Source organism: Rhinatrema bivittatum, chromosome 19 (genome assembly GCF_901001135.1).
Source record: "Rhinatrema bivittatum chromosome 19, aRhiBiv1.1, whole genome shotgun sequence".
Taxonomy (NCBI): domain Eukaryota; kingdom Metazoa; phylum Chordata; class Amphibia; order Gymnophiona; family Rhinatrematidae; genus Rhinatrema; species Rhinatrema bivittatum.
The window spans coordinates 34,099,717-34,119,854 of NC_042633.1; the positions used below are offsets into that span (position 1 = coordinate 34,099,717).

Sequence of the window (20,138 nt, forward strand, 5' to 3'; positions counted from 1 at the left end):
AATGTTATTTATTCAAAGTTTAATCTGTGTTTAAGGTTCTATGTAATGCTCTCATGCAAGGTTATTGTTTCACTGTAAACCGGTTTGATTTGTATTCTATACCAGAAGATCGGTATATAAAAGTTAAAAATAAATATCTTAACCAGTTAGCTATCCACAATAAGGCACTGCCCCCTATCCCATGACATTTAAATTTCCTAAGAAGTCTTGCCTGAGGGTCTTTGTCAAATGCTGTCTGGAAATCCAGATGCACTATAGCAAGTGGCTCACCTTTATCCCTGTTTATTTATGCCCTAAAAAAAAAAAAAGTAGCAGATTGGTGAGGCAAGACTTCCCTTGGCTAAATCCTTGTTGGCTTTGTCCCATTAAACTCTGCTTATCTATATGTTCAACAATTTTGTTCTTTGATAGTTTCTACCAATTTGCCTGGCACAGACGTCAGACTCACTGGTCTGTAATTTCCTGGATCACTCCTTGCTCCGGTTTCAGAAATTGGCATTATATTGGCAACCTTCCAGTCTCCAGGTAATATAGTTTACACATTTCCAATGGCAGGTCTGCAGTTTCACTTCTCAGTTCTTTCAGCACTCTGGGATGTATACCATCTGGTCCAGGTGCTTTGCTATTCTTTAGGTTATCAATTTGCCCTTGTACATCTTCCAGTTTAACTGCCACTCATTTCATTTCCTCTAAATCATCATCATCATCCTCATCTTTAAATATTATTTCGGGCTCATCACGGGAAGTATCTGGCATCATCTCTGAATCTGAACAGCAGCAACCTCTCCATCTTCCCTCAATATGGCCAGCATTAGGAGGGGCTCTGATTTCTGGCTTTTCGGGGTTTTTTCCTCACCCCCAGAAGTCAGGGTTGCAAAAAAAAAAAAAAAAGAGCATTCAATCTTAGGATTTAGGGGGCAGAGTCAAAGTTTGTTTTACCCCTCAAAGCCCCTACCCGACCCAGGTGCCTGAGCGACAGGACTAAGGCCAGGGCGCATGAAGGGTGTTAAGGCTGCAAGCGACTTCTAGCAAAACTCGCTATTTTATTTGCCTATAAGAAAACCTGAGACCCCCCCGTTCTTGCTGTCAGCTGGCATTTTACTTTACTCTTGTTGTTGATTTATAACTGTTCCTTCCTTCCTTCCAATTCTGCATAGGGAGCTTGTCCTGCCAATAAAGTTAACAGAATTAAAAAAAAAAAAAAAAAAAAAAGGCAGCGCGAGCAGCCCTGCCCCACGTGGCCCTCGCCTCCGCCGGGGGAGCAGAGCCACAGCCACCACCGGAAATAAAAGGTGGCAACAGGATCAGCCTCCCGGCGGAGGGAGGAAGGGAGGGGGGGGAGAGGAGAGTAGCATTGTGGGACGACAGGGGGAGGAGGGAGTGACACTGGTGACGTAGAGCAGGTGGAAGAGGCAGCGAGGAGGGAAGGGCGAACGGGGGTGAGAAGTGGAGAGCGCGGGCGCAGGGGGTGAGCACCCTGTGCAGGAGGAAAGAGGACCGGGAAAGGGCTATGCACGGTGCTGGGGGTATGCACGGTGCTGGGGGTATGGAGGGGCGGGTGGTATGCACGGTGCTGGGGGTATGGAGGGGCGGGTGGTATTTATTTCTGTAATTGCTCTCTCTGCAATGCGCGCTGGAAAATGCAGCTCCTGCAGCAGTGGGGGTGCAGCCCCCCTCCTCCTCCTCCTCCTCCTCCCCCGGGAGAGTAACGCAGGGGTTACTGGTGCTGAGGGAGGGGGCTTCGGTTTACTTCTTGCGGATAATTTCCGGGTCCTCTTTTGTCCTGGCCATCCAGAGGGGTGGCCAGAGCTGCCCCTCTCCTGGTGCCCCCAGGCTGCGATCTTTATTCCGTGCAGCCTTCCCCTTCCCAGATGGATCTGCAGTGAGTCAGCCTTGTATGGGGGGAACTTGGGTAAGAAGCTGCAAGGTGGGTGCTGGCTTGGGTCCATCTGACAGTGGCCGATCCGGGCCACCCGGAAGATGGCAAAGAGCAGAGCCCGTTCCTTTATTTTGCTCTGTTCGCAGGTCTGACCTGGCTGATAATGCCTAATGCCTCCAGGAGCTTGCCCTAACCCCCCCCCGCTGTGCTGGACGCCTTGACCCTGCTGCCCTCTCTGGCAACAGATTCCAGGGATTGACTCCGCGTTATGGAGGGGGAACGGGTTTGTTTGCAAGTCTGTTCCTTGTTTCATGGATGGGGAGGGGTTGTCCCTTTCTAGTGCAGAGACTGTGAAGTCTCCGCGAGATGGGCAGGACAGCGGCAAAAGGGGGCATCCCCGGTCTATACGGCCCTGGACCGGAGAGGCCCAAGGGGGGGAATAATAGCCCGGGCTACGGTGGTGCGGCAGTGTAGATTTGCTTTTGAAGGAGAAGGCGCTGTTTTCGGTCTGCTCTCCTTGGTTAGGCCCCTGAAGGATGATTTGCCCTGACCTTTTACAGTTTTGACCTGCACCATCCCTGGCAGGCGGTATCCCCAGCTGAGTGTGCACTCAGGAGGGGGGAACCCTGTGCACCTTTTCGCCCAGACCAAGATGAGGTTACGGTGCCCAGTTAAGGAAGAGAATAGGTTTATTTTTGGGGTTTTTTTTGGCTAGTTTGAGTTCTCCTGTTGCCCAGGAGTTGGAAGCCGCGAGGACCGTTTTCAGTATTTGGCCTTGCCGGCAGGGCAGGTCTGAACTTATCTTTGGAAGAGGGAGGAGGAGGACCCCCATCTGGAGACACCCCCCCCCCCCCCCAATGGAGTATCCACCCCCTGGGGCACAGGACCCCCCACCAGGTTGGAGCGTGGGATTCTTCGTGGACCTCGGGTACTGAGGTAGGGGGATCCAGTCACGCTGAGGCCAGCCCAGCCCAGGCGGGACACTTATCACTCCCCCTTCCTGGAGGATAAGGACATTTCGAGCCCCTTCCTGGAGGGACGCATCCTCACAGGCAGAGATTCTTTAAAATCGGACTCCTCAGGACCCTGGACGGACTGGGACACTTCCTGTTTTGCACCTGTTGATTCTTTTGAGATCAATCACGGTAAACTTTAATTTGAACAGCCATCCAGAGAGTCCAGCCCGCTTTGTAAGTGTACCTGCCCTGAAGAGCTGTGGTGTAATACTCACTCATGGGAGGTCGCCACTGCCTGGGCCAAGCCCCCCCACCAGAAAAGAATCCACCCCTCGGGGACAGAAGAGTTGGGGAAATGGCAGAGAAGGTAGCCCCCCCCCCCCTCTCCAAAAAGAGATTATTTTGTGTGTCCTTAGGATCAGGGGATGTGAAATTCCGGTCCTCGAGGGCCGCAAACTGTTCGGATTTTCGGGATATCCCTGATGAATGTGCATGGGAGCAAGATGCATTTGCGCGGCCTCGGTTGTATGCAAATCTATCTCATGCATATTCATTAGAGAGAGCCTGCAAACCCGCCCAGTTTGTGGCCCTGGAGAGCCGGAATTGCCCACCCCTGCCTTAGGGTGACAGTCAAGTCCACCGAAGAAAGGATTAGGCTGGGAGTCGCAGGGCTCTGGGTCCCATATTTCTTTTGAATTTTGCCGTCCTGTAAAATACGCTTCCAGTTTGTATGTCTTACTACGTCAGAAAGAAAGGAGTATCGGAAATACCATTTATGTCAGCCTTTATGTGGCCCTTTGGGCTTAGCGCCTCCAAACCTCGTTTAACGTCTGAGAGCACTGGCTGGGGGCAGGGGGATAATAGGAACGTGGTGGAGGGTAAGGGTCGGGGTAGAGGAGGCACACGGTGTGGTTAAGAGAGTGGAGAGGGAAGATGGTAAAGGGATAGGGGAAGCAAAGAGTGAGGTTAATGGGGGTGGCGTGGTTAGGATAGGGAGGTGGGAGGTGGGGTGATAGGGTATACACAAGGCACAGAGTGAGCTTAAGGGGGGTGGTAGAGAGGTAAGGATTGGGAGGGTGTTGGTAAGGGGAGGCACAGTGAGGTTAATTGGGGGTGAGGAGGAGGAGGAGTGATAAGGGGGAGGGGAAGCACAGTTAAAAGAGGCAGGTTAGGGTGAGGAGGCAGGCCGCAGTCATGGGTGGACATTAATTGGAGCTGGGAGGGGAGAGGTTGCTTGGGATCCAGGAGACCACCCAGCAGGGCACCTCCCCATTCATTCTCTTCTCTCTTCCAGACCGGCCAGGAGGGAGGATTCCTTGGCAGAGAGAAGATGGTGCATTTCCTGCCCTCGTTACTCCTGGTCCTCACCCGGGCCGTGCTGCGCCTCTCCAGGCTCTGTTCCTGGCTGCTGGTCTACGCTGGCTCCTTCCTGGCTCTCTGCTTCTACAGCCCCACTTTCCTGCGGGTAGTGGCCCAGGGCCCCGGGAAGGCCTTTCGGTGGCGGGTACGGGAGAGGCCGCCAGACTGCCTCACGGACGCCTCCTTTGGCCAGCACTGCTACGTCCGAACGAAGGTAACGCACACCCCTCCCGGGTCCGACTCGGTCAGCTTCAGCCCCCATCGCAGGCACGGGGGGGATGCGCAAGTTACGTTCCAAGTTCAAAACCAGGACGCCCCCTCGGCCTGTCCGTCACATCCCGGAGCCGTCGGATGAAGCACAAAATAGCAACGAGCTTGCAGAATCCGAAATTATTTGGGATTTCCTTTATAAAAAAAACAAAGTATCTTGAAGTTTATGCAAACGGCAGATTCTGCTGTGATGGCCTCTTCCCCCGGCTCCAGTCCCCCAGCTTCCCAGCAGCGTACGTTGTCAGAAACCACTGATACACGTACAGGATTAGACAGAGGTGAATGCGGATCAGCACCGCCTCCAAATCCGGGAACTTTCTTATTGCAAAAAGCCGCTGCAGCCTGCATTCCTTAGGCATCGCCGCCTAAGACGTAGGCTGTAGAATACGAACCCATGGGCACAGCCACACAAAGGGTAGGAAGCGTACGATTGCCAGGGCCAAGCTGAGCCCCTCCCGCCTTGACTTCGGAGAGCCCTCGAGGAGAACGGAGGGTTTAGCTGGGTTGTAAGATTTCTGCCTCTCCTCACTGAATAATATTGTCTCTGAAAACAAGGTCCCACCACGTCTTTTCACTTTTTTTTTTTATTTTACGCGAAGGGGATATATTATAATCGGTGCTCTCCTTGGCGTTGCTCTCCTTAACGATCAACCCAACTCTGCCCCGACGTCGGCACCTTCCCAAAGAATGTTGCCTATTTATTTCGACAAAAGCCGTCTGCTTCCGGGACTTAGTTTTGTCGAAACCCGGCCGACGTCGGGGGCAGACGGCCCCGACTGGCGTTAAACGTCAACATATAACAGGAGGGGCAGTTTTCTACTACCTCTTACCAAGATAAGTACAGTGGTTTCCACAAACGTTTACACAAGTGGGTTGGATTGATCGTTAAGGAGAGCACTAGATTATAATATATTCTTTCCTAAACAAAGTTACACCCAAGTCGAGGACTATGGATTATAATAAAACTGAAAAATAATTTAAAAAAAGGTTTTTGAGAGACACTATGTTTTGTATTTTGAGATTAAAAACGGTGCACACTTATCGCAACTGTTGTAACCACCATATGGTTATTACCTTCACGACTGCTACCGGACACCAGAGCACATTGCATTAATATAATCCCTTGTCTGGTTGTGTTTTGAGTAGATATATATATATATATATATATATATATATATATAGGGCGCTGACCTTGGAAGAACACCCCCAGTGGCTCGGTGATGGTGCAGGAGGCCCGCTGACCTTTCTTGACGCTCCTTCTTTTTCTCTCTCCCACCCTGCCGGACTCAAGAATTCGGGGATGCGCTTCCACTACGTCTCGGCTGGAGAGAAGGGACGTCCGCTGATGCTGATGCTGCACGGGTTCCCGGAAATCTGGTACGCAGAGGGAGACGGGGAAAGCCGGCCGAAACGGGAGGTAGCGGTTCAGGAGGATGGGGGGTGGCATCGTGAAGAGCAAGTGACGTCCGTTGGAAGTGAATTTCCGCTGCCCAAAAGCGGGAATCCACCGTTTCCTTCTAGAATTGAGCGTTCTTTTAAGGGAGAAGTAAGACGTTTTTTTTGGGGGGGGGGGAGGTGTTTCTTTCCCATCCTTGCAGCACGAGACACCGGGGGCCAGCCCTATCCTGAGCGTTAGCTGCGGGCCCTGCCATGCATGGGCTGTAAAAATTACGACAGTATTGCCCTTGCTACGGTGGATCGCTCTGCCCCACTGAATCACTGGAACACACCCCCTTAGCCCATAGTGATAGAAAACGGAGGCTTCTGAAACGCATTCTGCCCTAAGACGAAAGTCGAAATACAAGCTTGCGGCTTTTTTTTTTTTTTTTTTTGTGGAGCTGCCTCTGGACGAGCCCCTCCGCACCCTTACCCCGGTAGCTACTTAACCCCTTTCTGTGTTTCCAGGTTCTCTTGGCGTCACCAGCTGGTGGCGTTCCGGGACGGGTACCACGTGGTGGCACCAGACCTGCGCGGTTACGGGGGCTCGGACGCCCCCTCCGGGTGGGAAAGCTACAAGCTGGAGACCCTGCTGGAAGACATCCACGACCTCATAGAGATGCTAGGTACCGTGAGCAACCGGGGACGAATGCGCCGTGCAGCGCGCGGCGCGCCAGTCCTCGTGGGTAGCCCAGGAAATCCATAAACCACTGCGAGGGGGGTTGCCCGTTTCCAGAACGTGTTCCGACTTAAAAACGGGAATCCAGGACAGGCTGGAAGAATATGTAGAAAAGTTGGGTGCCAGCCATTTTTTTTTTTTTTTTTAAATCGGGGAAAATATGATTTTTTTTTAAAAAATCTTTCATAATTTCATTGCATATTTTTTCTTTCCTCTGGTGACATAAGTACAGCATGGAGAGGAGGGAACTATTGCATGTTATCTATACACGTGGGGGAAGCAGGGTGTGAGGCCGTTGAACATATTGTGTATGTACCTCACGTAGGGAATCTGTGATAGGAAGGGCTGGGCAAGGAGTAGGATTTGGCAGCCTCCATTCCTTGCAAACATCCCAATTGAGCGTGCATGACAGAGCTTTGCATGCACGCTGCTTCGGTCGCCATGCAAATCTCATCTCGCGCACATTCGTTAAGGGTGTCCCGAAAACTGAAGCGAATTGGTGTCCCGTTTCCCCCCTCCCCAAAGACCGGAGGCTGCCTTCCCCTGGCAAAGAGGGTTGTGCACGTCCCAACCGTGTTGACGAGAGCCAGAGACGAACAAATAAAAGGGAGAGGTCAAGCATGGTGGCTCCCTGAGCGGCAGCCGGATGAGTAGGTCTTTGGGAGGAGAAAGAGAAGAGAGCGTCTCCTGCCCGGGCTTACGAAGACGGCGTGCTGGTCGAGAGTTTCTCTCGTGATGGATGCACGTCCGGTGCGTGATGCTGTGAGCCCGTGGTTGTTGTTTTTTTTTTTTTTTGCCCCGCGCAGGTTATCGGCAGTGCGTCCTGGTGGGACACGACTGGGGTGGGACGCTGGCCTGGACTTTCAGCGTGCAGCATCCAGAGATGGTGGAGAGACTGATAGTGATGAATGGCCCGCACCTGGCTGGGCTGCAGGGTAAGCTGCTTTAAAAAGTACCCCCCCGGGTAACACGCCGCCTCCTCCTCCTCCTCCTCAGCCGTATACGTCACCCTTTGCATTGGTGTGAGCGCCCTCTCTTCTCATCCTCTCCTTCTCCCCCCCCCCCCCCATCTGTCCATCCCCTCCCCAATGGTCACTGAAACCCTCTCCGTGTCATAGAGCACCGGGGTACCAAGGACCCCACCGCTACTCCCAACGCCTTTCACCAGTCCTGCCGGTGGGAGTCACAGCCACCGCCGTTAAAACAGCTCTGCCCAGGCTTTCCTGCCAGGCACGGCGCCCTCCGTTGGCGTGACTGGCGGAAGGATTAGGAGCAGCGGGGATTGGGGAGGGAGGGGGTGGCCATGGGAACAGGGGTGGGGGGGGGGGGAGGTGGGTGAAAGCCTGCGGGGAATGGTTGGGAAGCGACCAGGAATGGCGAGAGGCTGCCAAGCCGGGGGCCACGCAAAATGTGACCCGTGTTCCAGAGCTGACGCTCTGCAGCGCGGTAGTTCTGCGGCCACTGCCTCTCTTCACCCCCATCCTGCCTTTCTTTCCTCTGCGTGGGCCCCGCTCTCTCTCTCGCCGCCTCACCCCTTCCCTCGTCTGCACACGGAGAGGGGCGGGGAGGGTATCTTACCTGCCCGCATGTAACCTGTGGCTTTTGCCTCTCTCTCTCTCGCTCCCAGACTACATTCTGAGTCACCCCTCGCAGCTGCTGCGCTCCGGCTACGTATTTCTCTTCCAGCTGCCCCTCTTACCGGAGCTCCTGCTCTCCCTGGCTGATTTTAAGGTGAGCGCTGGGGGGGGAGAGGAGGAGGTTGGTACCTTGGCGCGCTGGCTTAAGTTATTGCCGCTCCCACTTCCTTCCCTCCGCCCCATCCACTAATCTCAGAGTGAGGAAATCTAGCGACAGGATGGGGTTTGTTTGTTTGTTTTGTTTTGTTTTTTTTTTGACTAAGGCACTAGGACCAGAAATTTAACCCCCTGCTGTAACGTAAACCTTCACGTGGTAGCCGGAGTTTGGCGATGAAGTCGTGCGCGGCGTTTGACGTAGGGCGGGGCTCACGTCTGCGGCCTTGTTGGTGTGTGTGCAGATGCTGAGGGACGCGATGACCAGCGAGGAGGTCGGGATCCAGAACCCCCAGCACCGTTTAACCGACGAGGAGCTGGAGGCCTTCCTGTACAGCTTTTCCCAGCCCAAAGCCATCACGGGGCCCCTTAACTACTACAGGAACCTCTTCAGGTACCACAGACAGGAGGAACCCAGTTGGCATCTGTTAGGGATCTGCAGCCCTAAAGGTTTCGCTTCATGTCCTAGCGTGTAGACAGACGGACTCGGGACCGGTGGCTTTATGCTTCCCCTGCCGGCAGACTGAGCAAGCTGACGTCGCAGTATATGTAGCCCTGCAGTGACTCCAGCTTGCCAGTATGCTCCGTCTCCAGCAGATGGTGGACGTGCATCTCCCTACGGGGATTGCTTCGAGCTTTTTTGGAAGGAGAAATTTGAAATTCTAAATTCGGAAAGGAAAGCCCGGCTCTCCTGCCGTGACACCCTAAGGTCCCTCCCCCCATTTGAGAATTCCCGAGGCGATTTCCGTGGTCCCTCAGAGGTTGTGCCTTGGTCCGGTAGCTGGGTTTCCCCGCATGGACTTAGCTGCTAGTACAGCTGAAAGGCAGCGGGCGCAGGAGGCCGAGCTCGGCGGTAATGGCAGATGCCCTGCCCGCGCAAACCAGAGACCGTCTCTGTACTCAGCCGGTAAGCGCTGAGCTCAGGTAAGGTTTAAAAAAAAAAAAAAAAGGAGAACATTTTTACCTGAATCAGAGACAGTTAGAGGGGATTCAGGACTTTCTCCGGGCTCCGTTCTCGGCGCGCCGTGCCGACGTTCGTTCCCGCTCCTGTTGGGGGTTGGGGAACTGGGCAGTCTGGCGGGTTGAGCAGCCACTGGTCGGTTAGGCTTTTTTTCTTGTAGGCCGCGGTGGCCATTTTCGTTGCCCTCTTGTGCGTGTTCTGCCATCTATAGGCCGTCGGTGCGTGCAATGTGTGTCGGCTCTGCGCGCACGGGCTCCAGGTTTTTGGGCTAGCCTTTTACGCGCACAAACCTTTTTCGCGCTTAACTCGGCGCACGGGTTGTGCGTGCGCCTTGCTGCGCTTTCTTCTAGGCGCTTATTTTTTGGACGTATTTCATTTTTGAGCGCGAGCCGTTCCCGACGCACGTTTACCGCAGCGATGGCACCGGTAAGCAAGAAGCCTTAAGCATCTTCCTGTTTGTGTTGCCTGTCATTAGGGCTTCTCAGCCTGACCTGGCTTCTAACCTGTGTCAGCGCTGCTCGGACGCTCAGGGAGAGTTGTCTTCCTCGGATTTTGCCAAGCCTGGCTCTTCCCTTTCTGATGATGGGTTGGTCACGGCCTTGACTGGGGGGGACGCCAGATTTTGGTTCTCCCTTGACGGGCTCCTCCGCTGGCGAGGGCAGTTCTGTGGGACCAGCTCCAGTTCCTTCTGGGCTTGGTCTGGACCCGGCTGCATTTTCTTGGGTGGCATTTTTTAAGACTGACGAGCCTTTCTTCGGGCGCAGTTGTCCGCTTCGATCCTCATCCAGTGGCTCCTCCCTCTTCCAGTCCCGTGCTTAAGCGCCGGGGCTCGCCTCAGCTCCCTGCAGGTGATGGCACTGATGATGAGGTTGATTCTGATTCCCCTGGAAGATGGGGAAGTTCCTCCAGGGCTGGAACCGCATCGAACCATGTTCCAGTTCTTTCACACAGATGAACTGCCGGCCCTGATTTCCCAGACCTTGAAACAGCCGAGTGTTCCTGGTTCGGATGCCTTGTCTGAGCCGAGGAGGAATCCCATTTTGCTTTCCTTACGTTAAGCCTCTTCTTTTTTTTTATTCCCAGCGATGGACGCCGTCCAGGAATTGATTGATCTGCAGTGGGACGCCCCGGAGGCAAATTTTAAAGGGGGTCGGACATTGGTAGGCCTGTACCCCCTGGATCCGGCTGTGAGAGAGCGTTTGCGGTTTCCCATAGTGGATGCTCTGGTATGCGCCGTTTCTAAGCAGACGACTATCCCCGTAGAGGGAGGAGCGGCCTTGAAGGATGTATATGATAGAAGGACTGAGGCTATTCTTAAGCAAGCCTTTGAGGCAGTGGCGACGTATTTACAGATTGCCTCCTGTAGTGACCTAGTGGCGAAATCTTGTCTGCTTCTCTCTCAGGAGGTTCATGAGTCTGGAGGGAATCCCAGAGCGGTTACGGAGCCTGCTGCCGCCTTTTTAGCAGACTCAGGCTGTGATTTAGTCCGTACCTCAGCCAAAGGAGTGACTTCAGTGAAAGTGGCCAGACGTCAACTTTGGTTGCGAAATTGATCAGCTGACACAGCTTCCAAGGCCAACCTTACCAAGATGCCCTTTAAAGGCTCGCTCTTTGGCGAGTTGGAGAAACTGGCCAGTAAGTGGGATGAGTCTCTGGTTTCTTGGTTGCTGGAGGATAATAAAACAGTTACTGCGCCCCTTTGTATGAGGGGTCGTTTCCGGGGTTCCAGGCGTTTTCGTCCCTACAGAGGGACGACCTTTCAGCGGACTCGGCCTTTTGATAGGTCTCAGTCCTTTCGCCCCGGCAGCCCAGGAGAGGAGCAGGTTCGGGTGGTGGACCTTCCCGAAATTCCCAATGAAGGTTTTCCGACCCACCTTCTGGAACAGGAAATAGGGGGACGTCTCTCTGTCTTTTATCGGAGGTGGGTCAAGATCACTTCAGACCAATGGGTCCTGGAAGTGGATACGTGAAGGGTTTGCACTGGAATTTCACAGTACTTCTCGGGACGCGTTCATGGTGTCCCCTTGCCACTCCCCGCAGAAGAAGCAGGCAGCGGTGTTCACGCTTCACAGGCTCCTCAGACTGAGGGCTGTGGTTCCAGTGTCCACGTCTCAAGAAAGTATGGGGCAATATTCCATGTATTTTGTTGTGCCCAAGAAGGAGGGCTCCTTTCGTCCCATCTTGGATCTCAAGAAGGTCAACCATCACTTGAAGGTGACTGATTTTCGAATGGAAATCTTACACTCTGTGATAATGGTGGTGCAGTCGGGGGAATTTCTGACTTCCTTGGATCTGTCACAGGCTTACCTTCATATTCCCATCCGATTGGAACACCAACCCTTTCTGCGCTTTGCAGTGTTGGGGTGCCATTATCAGTTTTGGGCACTGCCTTTTGGTCTAGCCACCGCTCCCAGAGCATTTTCCAAGATTATAGTGGTGGTAGCGGCGACCTTGCGAAAAGAAGGAATCCTGATGCACCCGTATTTGGACGACTGGCTGATTCGAGCCAAGTCTCAGGAAGAGAGCCACCTGGTGACACACAAGGTGATCTCCTTATTGCATGAGCTCGGTTGGGTGGTGAACCTGACCAAGAGCAATCTTCAGCCATCCCAGTCGTTGGAGTATCTGGGGGTCCAGCTCATCATGGGACAGGACAGAGTTTTCCTTCCGGAAGCTCGGATCCAAAGATTGATGCGTCAGTTGAAGAACACTACGCCCGATGGTGTGGTCCTTCCTACAGGTACTCAGCTTGATGGCAGCTAGCCTGGAAGTGGTGCTGTGGGCAAATGCACATATGCATCCTTTTCAGTGCTCTCTGCTGTCTTGTTGGAACCCGCAGTCTCAGGATTATGCAATTCAGCTCCACTTGCCTATGGAAATCTGCTCCCGCCTCCAGGCGTATTACAGGAGGATCATCTGAGAAAGGGAATTCCCTTGTCCTCTCCAGCCTGGTTGGTACTCATGACAGATGCGAGTCTCCACGGTTGGGGGGGGCCTCACTGTCTGGAGTTAACAGCTTAGGGACGCTGGAATGCCGAAGAGCCCCACTGGAACATCAATCACCTGGAGGTCCGGGCAGTACGGTTGGCATGCTTGCAATTCAGCCACAGGCTGTGGAATCAAGTGGTTCACGTGATGTCGGACAATTCGACAACGGTGGCCTATATCAATCACCAGGGAGGAACCAAGAGCCGGCAAGTTTTGCAGGAAATAGACCAGCTGATGGAATAGGTGGAAGGTCATCTGCAGATGATCTTGGCTTCTCACATTGCAGGAAAAGACAACATTAAGAGCAGACTTTCTCAGCAGAGAGAGTCTGGACCCAGGAAAGTGGGTGTTGTCAGCCGAGGTGTTTCAGTTGATTGTGGACCGCTGGGGCCTGCCGTTCCTAGACCTGATGGTGACTTCTTGAAATGCGAAGGTTTCTCGCCTCTAGAGTAGCAGGAGAGATCCATGCTCCCTGGGCATAGATGCTCTGTACAAGTCTGGGCAGAAGACAGATTGCTTTTTTTGCCTTAACTCTATGGCCCTTGCTATGCAGGATAATTTGCAAGATCGAAGGCCATAGGGGGCTAGTACTCCTGGTGGCGCTGGACTGGCCAAAGCGTCCTTGGTATGCAGATTTGCGATGACTCTTGGTGGAGGCTCCCCTTCGTCTTCCGCCGCACATGGATCTGCTTCAGCAGGCACTAGTTCTTCACGCGGATCCGACTCAATTCTGTCTTACGGTTTCACCCTTGAGAGGGCTCGCCTGTTAAAGTGTGTTTATTCCTCTGCGGTGATTACCACTTTACTCTGCACTCGAAAGTTCTCCGCTTCCTTGGCTTAAGTGCAGGTTTGGAGAATTTTTGAGGCCTGGTGTGAGGAGCGGGGTGTTCTTCCTCGTTCAGTTAAGATCCCTCTCATTCTGGATTTTTTGCAGATTGGATAGAGTAAAGGCTTGGCCCTTAATTCCTTGAAGGTGCAGGTTGCGGCTCTTGCCTGTTTCAGAGGCCTGGTGAATGGTGTTTCCTTGTCGTCTCATCCTGATGTGGCCCGTGTTTTGAAGGGCGTGAAGCACCTTAGGCCTCCCTTGAGGTTACCGGTTCAATTGTGGAGTCTTATTTTGGTGCTGGACTTTTTGGCAGGCCCTACATTCTGACCTCTGTGTAGCCTTTCCTTACAGTTGTTGACTTTGAAGACGGTATTCCTGGTGGGCTCTATGTTCTGTGCGTCGGATTTCTGAGCTGCAGGCCTTGTCTTGCCAGGAACCGTTCTTCGGGTGACTCTGGGGGCATTACAGCTACGTATTGTCCCATCCTTCTTGTCCATGGTAGTCTGGGACTTTCGTTTGAATCAGTCCATCTCCTTGCTATCCCTGGATAAGGTCAGGGATGCGGAGGAGTTTCGCCTTTTGCGCTCCTTGGATGTTAAGCGTCTTGTCATGCGGTATCAGGAGGTCACTGAGTCTTTTCAAAAGACGCATCGCCTGTTTGTACCTCCATGGCAGGAGTAAGCAGGGTGCTCCGGCTTCGCGGGCTACCATAGCTCGTTGGATTAAGGAGGTGGTCACCGCCGCGAATGTGGATGCTGGAAAGCTGTTGCCTACTCTGGTTAGGGCTCGTTCCACTAGGGCTCAGGCAGTGTCATGGGCAGAGGTTAGATTGTTGTCTCCCGTCGATATTTGCCGAGCTGCGATGGGCTCTTCCTTACTCACTTTTTCCAGGTTCTATCGTCTGGATGTGCAGGCCCGAGAGGACGCAGCCTTTGCGAGGGCGGTGTTAACCAGAGCGCGGGCAGCCTCCCGCCCTGTCCGGGAGTAGCTTTTGTACATCCCATGGGTGTTGAGTCCATCTGCTACACGCTAGGAAATGGAGAAATTACTTATCTGATAATTTCGTTTTCCTCAGTGTAGACGGATGGACGCAGCTTCCTGCCCTCGGCTGCCGCATGAGTGTGTCAGTGGTCCTCCTGTGGGGCTCTGTGATTACTGGTAGGTGTTCATCCATTCCCTAGATCCTATATTCTTACTTGAGTTTAGTGTTTCTTGTTGGTTGAGTGGCGTTATGGTTGCTTGGTTTTAATCAAGTTTTTTTTTTTGCTTTTGAAGAGAATTCTGACAGTCTGGGTCACTGCAGGGCTATGTGTACTGTGACGTCAGCTTGCTCCGTCTCCATCTGCTGGCAGGGGAGCGCATAACCCACTGGGTCCTGAGTCCACCTGTCTGCACTAAGGAAAACGAAGTTATCAGGTAAGTAATGTCTCCATTTTGTCTTTGATTGCAAGATTGTTGAGACTTGGTTTACATAGCAGTATGGCAGTCGGCTGCGGGTACGGACCCCCATGGGCCCGGTTGCTCCGGTCTGCACTGCGAAGGATTACGTCCCAGCCGCCAGCCGTAGAAACTTGACCACTTGCAGGATATACGGCCCTTTAAGTAACCGATGAAGGTATAAATTGGCGTTACCGGTCTCTCCGGGTGTCCACCGCCTACAGGAGCCTTCCAAGTTGGCAGAGGCACCGTGGAGCGCGGTCGGTACCACGAATGAAAAACCCTTCAAGCCCCTTCTCTCCCTGACGCACACCCTCTCCCCCTCCCCCCCCTTTCTTTCCAGCTTCCTGCCCGTGAAGTGCCAAGACGTGCTGATGCCCACCCTGCTAATCTGGGGAGGCAAGGACGTCTTCCTGGAGCTGGGCATGGCGCAGCTCATGAGGCAGTACGTGCAGAGCCGCTTCCGCCTGGAGATCCTCCCCGAGGCGAGCCACTGGGTGCAACAGGACCGGCCCGAACGCGTCAACCAGCTGATGAAGGCCTTCCTGAGCGAGGAATGAACGATGCGTCCCGCCGAGCTGCACGGCCATGTTGGGGAATGAACACGGGGGGAGGTGGGGGATGCGTCCCGCCGAGCTGCACGGCGATGTCAAGGAATGAACACGGGGGGGGGGGGGGAGGGGAGGGATGCGTCACGCCGAGCTGCACGGCCATGTCGAGGAATGAACACGGGGGGAGGGGGGGAGGGGAGGGATGCGTCACGCCGAGCTGCACGGCCATGTCGAGGAATGAACACGGGGGGAGGAGGGGGAGGGATGCGTCACGCCGAGCTGCACGGCCATGTCGAGGAATGAACACGGGGGGAGGGGGGGGGGGGGAGGGATGCGTCCCGCCGAGCTGCACGGCCATGTCGAGGAATGAACACGGGGGGAGGGGGGGGGAGGGGAGGGATGCGTCACGCCGAGCTGCACGGCCATGTCGAGGAATGAACACGGGGGGGGGGGGGGGAGGGGAGGGATGCGTCACGCCGAGCTGCACGGCCATGTCGGGGTATTTTTTTTTTTTCCCCCCCGGGGGGGCAGTAGCCGTTTTTGTGCAGTGTTGAGAGACGGGAAATGTCGATACTGGGTTTGATATTAACTGCATTACCGTTTTTTGGTTTATTTGGTTTTTTTTTTTTAATCCTCTCTAGGCCTCTTCACAAGGCAAAACGTAACATGACCCTCGTGGGGGGTGTAGAAAAGCAAAGTTTTATCCCATTCGGTACAAATCCAGTAGCTAATCATGACTCTCCAGGTATCGAGTGACATGTCAGGACCGCGGCCATTTTATTTAACCTCTACGCGACCTTATCGGCAGCCCCCCCCCTCCCCCCCCCTCAGGAGCCGGGAGCTCATAGCGGCATAAGATTTTTTTTTTTCCCCGCTGACCTGTTCTCGGCTCCTTCCCCCCCCCCCCCCCCCCCAGGTATTGCATTATTTGGGAGGGGTGGGATCCGTGAGCTGTCGATCGCGCGGAGCGTCGCTAGAGGGCAGCCCTGCACCAGCCATGCCCTCGGCCCGGCTCTCGTTCAGCTGCTTAAACAATGCAAGACGTGGAGTGTGGTGGCAGGGGGTGGGGGGAGAGGTCAGGGAGCCCGGCACGGACCCCCTGGAACCCGTCCTGGAACAGGGCCGAGGGGAAAACGAGAGCTCCACGCCAGACGGAGGGGGGGGGGGGGGGGGGATAATCCTGGGGGTACCTGCAGAGGAGGTGGGGGGCCATCAGGACTGCTCATTTTTTTTTTGTGCTCAAACTTTTTTTTGTTTGGGTTTTTTTGGGGTTTTTTTTACACGCGGTCGCCACGTATGGACGGTGGCATGCAAAGACCAGGGTCATTAGACAGTATAATTCACAACACAGAAGCCGACTCCTCTCCCAATATATAAACACAAAAGCAAGGAGAGGGAAAAATATTCCCAATCAAAATGTTATAAAAAAATAATTTTTCAAATTTTATATAAGGAGAAGGGTATCATAGAGTCTAAGTGCCTATCGGTTTCAATCCATATAGGGCCCCAGACAGTAGACCATAAATTTTAATTTTTGTGTTTATTAGACAGGATAATGTCAGGACAGCGCAAATGCCGGGAGGTCACGAGGTATCCCAGCGCGCGGTGTTAGGGAGCACCCCTCCCCTGTCCCAGCACGGGGGTGGGCAGATATCTTCCCTCTGAGCTAAACAAAGAGATTAAAAGAGGAATAGTCAGAATTAAAGGGAGGGTAGGATGAAGAGGAAGACCAGAAGAAACCCTATAGTTTAAATACCTATGACTAGTGTGAGGAAAGGCTGAAGAGGTTAGGACTTTTCAGCTTGGAGAAGAGACGACTGAGGGGGGATATGATAGAGGTGTTTAAGATCATGAGAGGTCTAGAACTGGTAGATGTGAATCGGTTATTTACTCTTAAAAAAAAATACAAAGATTAAGAGACACTCCTTGACGTTTGAAAGTTGCACATTTAAAACAAACTGGAGAAAATTCTTTTTTCACTCAACGCACAATTAAGCTCTAGAATTCATTGCCAGAGGATGTGGTGGTTGTTAGCATACCTGGGTTTTAAAAAAAAAAAAAGGTTTGGACAAGTTCCTGGAGAAGTCCATAAACTATTATTAACCGAGTAGTCTTGGAGAAAGCCACTACTTATCCCTGGGCATTAGCAACATGGGATCTATCTACTGTTTTGGATCTTGCCAAATACTTGTGACCTGAATTGGTTACTGCTGGAAATTAGGATATTGGGTTTGATGGACTCTTGGTCTGGACATAACATCAGAGCATAAGAATTGCCATACAGAGTCAGACCAAGGGTCTGACAAGCCCAGTGAAAAAGAATTTTTTATGATTTGTTTTAAATTTGCTACTTACTAACTTCATGGAGTGTCCTCTAGTCTTGATATTATTTGAAAGAGTAAATAACCGATTCACATCTACCCGTTCTAGACCTCTCATGATTTTAAACACCTCTATCATATCCCCCCTCAGTCGTCTCTTCTCCAAGCTGAACAGCCCTAACCTCTTTAGTCTTTCCTCATAGAGGAGCTGTTCCATTCCCCTTATCATTTTGGTTGCCCTTCTCTGTACCTTCTCCATCGCAATTATATCTTTTTTGAGATGCGGCGACCAGAATTGTACACAGTATTCAAGGTGCGGTCTCACCATGGAGCGATACAGAGGCATTATGACATTTTCCGTTTTATTCACCATTCCCTTCCTAATAATTCCCAACATTCTGTTGCTTTTTTGACTGCCGCAGCACACTGAGCCGACGATTTCAATGTGTTATCCACTATGACACCTAGATCTCTTTCTTGGGTTGTAGCACCTAATATGGAACCTAACATTGTGTAACTATAGCATGGGTTATTTTTCCCTATATGCATCACCTTGCACTTGTCCACATTAAATTTCATCTGCCATTTGGACGCCCAATCTCACAAGGTCCTTCTGCAACTTCTCACAATTTGCTTGTGATTTCACGACTCGTAATAATTTTGTGTCATCCGCAAATTTAATCACTTCACTTATCATTCCCTTTTCCAGGTCATATATAAATATATTAAAAAGCGCCAGTCCAAGTACAGATCCCTGAGGCACTCCACTGTTTTACCCTTCTCTGCTGAGAAAACTGACCATTTAATCCTACTTTCTGTTTCAATTCTTTTAACCAGTTGCAGTCCACAATAGGATATCGCCTCCTATCCCATGACACTTTAATTTTCTCAGGATCTCTCAGGGGGCACTGTCAAACCCCTGTCAAACAGCTTCTGAAAATCCAAATACACTACATCTACCGGTTCACCTTTATCCACATGTTTATTAACCCCCTCAAAAAACTGTAGCAGATTGGTGAGGAAAAGCTTCCCTTCTGTAAATGCAATGCTGGCTGTGTCCCATTAAACCAGGTCTGTCTATACGTTCTGTGATTTTGTTATTTAGAATATTTTCTGTGATTTTGTTCTGGCACTGAAGCCAGGCTCTCACCGGTCTATAGTTTCTCGGATCACCCCGAAGCCCTTTTTAAAGATCCAGCGTCACATTGGCCTCTCTCCAATCTTTGGGTACAATGGATGATTTTAATGATAGGTTACAAATTACTTGTAACAGGTCTGCAATTTCATTTTTGAGTTCTTTCAGAACTCTTGAGGTATAAACCATCTGGCCCAGGATGGCAACTTTTTATGTTCACAGTAGAAGAGGGATGAGTCCAAGAAAGAAGTGACAAGGACATAAGGAACCGTGGGGTTGAATGCATTGCCATTTGCTGAGGAGTTGAGTGTTCAAGATACCGGCACAACTCAAAGTAGACGAGGCTGTGGGACCCGATGGGGTAGATCGCAGATTACTGGAGGGGCTGGCAGCACCCCTTGCAGCTCCGTTCAGCTTTTGTCACTTGGAATGGCAGAGGTTCCACGAATCTGGTGGAAACGAGAGACAAGCAAAAAAAATAAACAAATGCATACCTGTTAGTTTAACGCCACCGACGGGCAAGAGAATACTGCAGTACCTTGAAGCCAAGATCCTAAACAGCATGGTTTCAGAAGAGAAAGCCAATAGAAACATAGAAACGATGGCAGGAAAGGACCAAATGGTCCATCCGATCTGCCCAGCAAGCTTATGGTAGCATCTGCCGCGCCGTGTAGGTTGCCCCCATGCTTATCGGTTTCCCAGACCGTAAAAGTCGGTGCCCTCATTGGTTGCTGTTTGAATCCAGTTCTCCGTTTCCCCTGCCGTTGAAGCAGGGAGCAATGATGGAGTTGCATCAACAGTGTGAAGGCTTCCTGGTGAAGGGTAGTAATGGTCGCGTCAGCAAGTTACCCCCATGCTTATCGGTTTCCCCACACCGTAAAAGTCAGGGCCCTCATTGATTGCTGTTCAAATCCAATTCCCATTTTCCCCCTGCCATTGAAGCAGAGAGCAATGACGGAGTTGCCTCAAGAGTATGAAGGCTTAATTGTTGAGGGTAGCATCTGCTGTACCAGCAAGTTACCCCCGTGCACTCATAGAAACATAGAAATGAGGGCAGAAGAAGACCAAACGGCCCATCCAGTCTGCCCAGTAAGTTTTCCTCACTTCCATCCTCGAGCCTTTAGGGACCCACAGTGCTTATCCCTTGCCCCTCTGACATCTTTCACTGTTTCTGTCTTCACCACCTCCTCCGGAAGGGCCTTCCAGGCCTCCACCACCCGATGTTGGTTCTGAGTCGTCCTCCTTGGAGTTTCACTACGTGACCTCTAGTTCTACTGATTTCATAATGGTAGTGAAGACATTACCTATTACCCCAATCCCACCCTCCCCAACACAGAGAGGCGCACGGGCTCCCCTCCTGTTTTGGTTTGTTTGGGGTTTTTTTAGCGCTGGAAACTTAACTCTCTAGTCTGAGGTGACGTAAAGTTGTCCAGGGCTGATGCCAGTCTAGGGGCTGAAGCTGGAGTTCGTAGCTAGGGCTCGTAATTGGAATTTGTGTGCATAAAAAAAATATATATATATTCTTTGAACGCACACGCCTCCTGTTTTC

At 52.1% G+C, this 20,138-nt stretch overlaps 1 protein-coding gene across 6 annotated transcripts; it reads left to right on the forward strand.

The window, feature by feature from the left end:
- Positions 1-1,223: 1,223 nt before the first annotated feature.
- EPHX3 (epoxide hydrolase 3) lies at positions 1,224-15,231 on the forward strand. Of its 6 annotated transcripts, none has more exons than XM_029585699.1 (8): positions 1,224-1,292; positions 4,130-4,408; positions 5,756-5,841; positions 6,370-6,527; positions 7,387-7,515; positions 8,208-8,311; positions 8,616-8,764; positions 14,926-15,231. In XM_029585699.1, exons 2-8 carry the CDS (start codon positions 4,166-4,168, stop codon positions 15,140-15,142), a joined length of 1,086 nt encoding a protein of 361 aa, XP_029441559.1. In that variant the 5' UTR covers positions 1,224-1,292; positions 4,130-4,165; the 3' UTR covers positions 15,143-15,231. The 6 variants fall into 6 exon arrangements, with proteins under 6 accessions (XP_029441559.1, XP_029441556.1, XP_029441558.1 ...); XM_029585696.1 differs by lacking the exon at positions 1,224-1,292 and adding an exon at positions 1,371-1,468; XM_029585698.1 differs by lacking the exon at positions 1,224-1,292 and adding an exon at positions 1,401-1,439.
- Positions 15,232-20,138: the final 4,907 nt, after the last annotated feature.

Bases quoted from the DNA above. Each gene is read 5' to 3' on its own strand.
- EPHX3 (XM_029585695.1), top strand. The intron at 4,409-5,755 runs GTAACGCACACC...GCCGGACTCAAG, and splicing joins ACTGCTACGTCCGAACGAAG to AATTCGGGGATGCGCTTCCA. The intron at 5,842-6,369 runs GTACGCAGAGGG...CTGTGTTTCCAG, and splicing joins CACGGGTTCCCGGAAATCTG to GTTCTCTTGGCGTCACCAGC.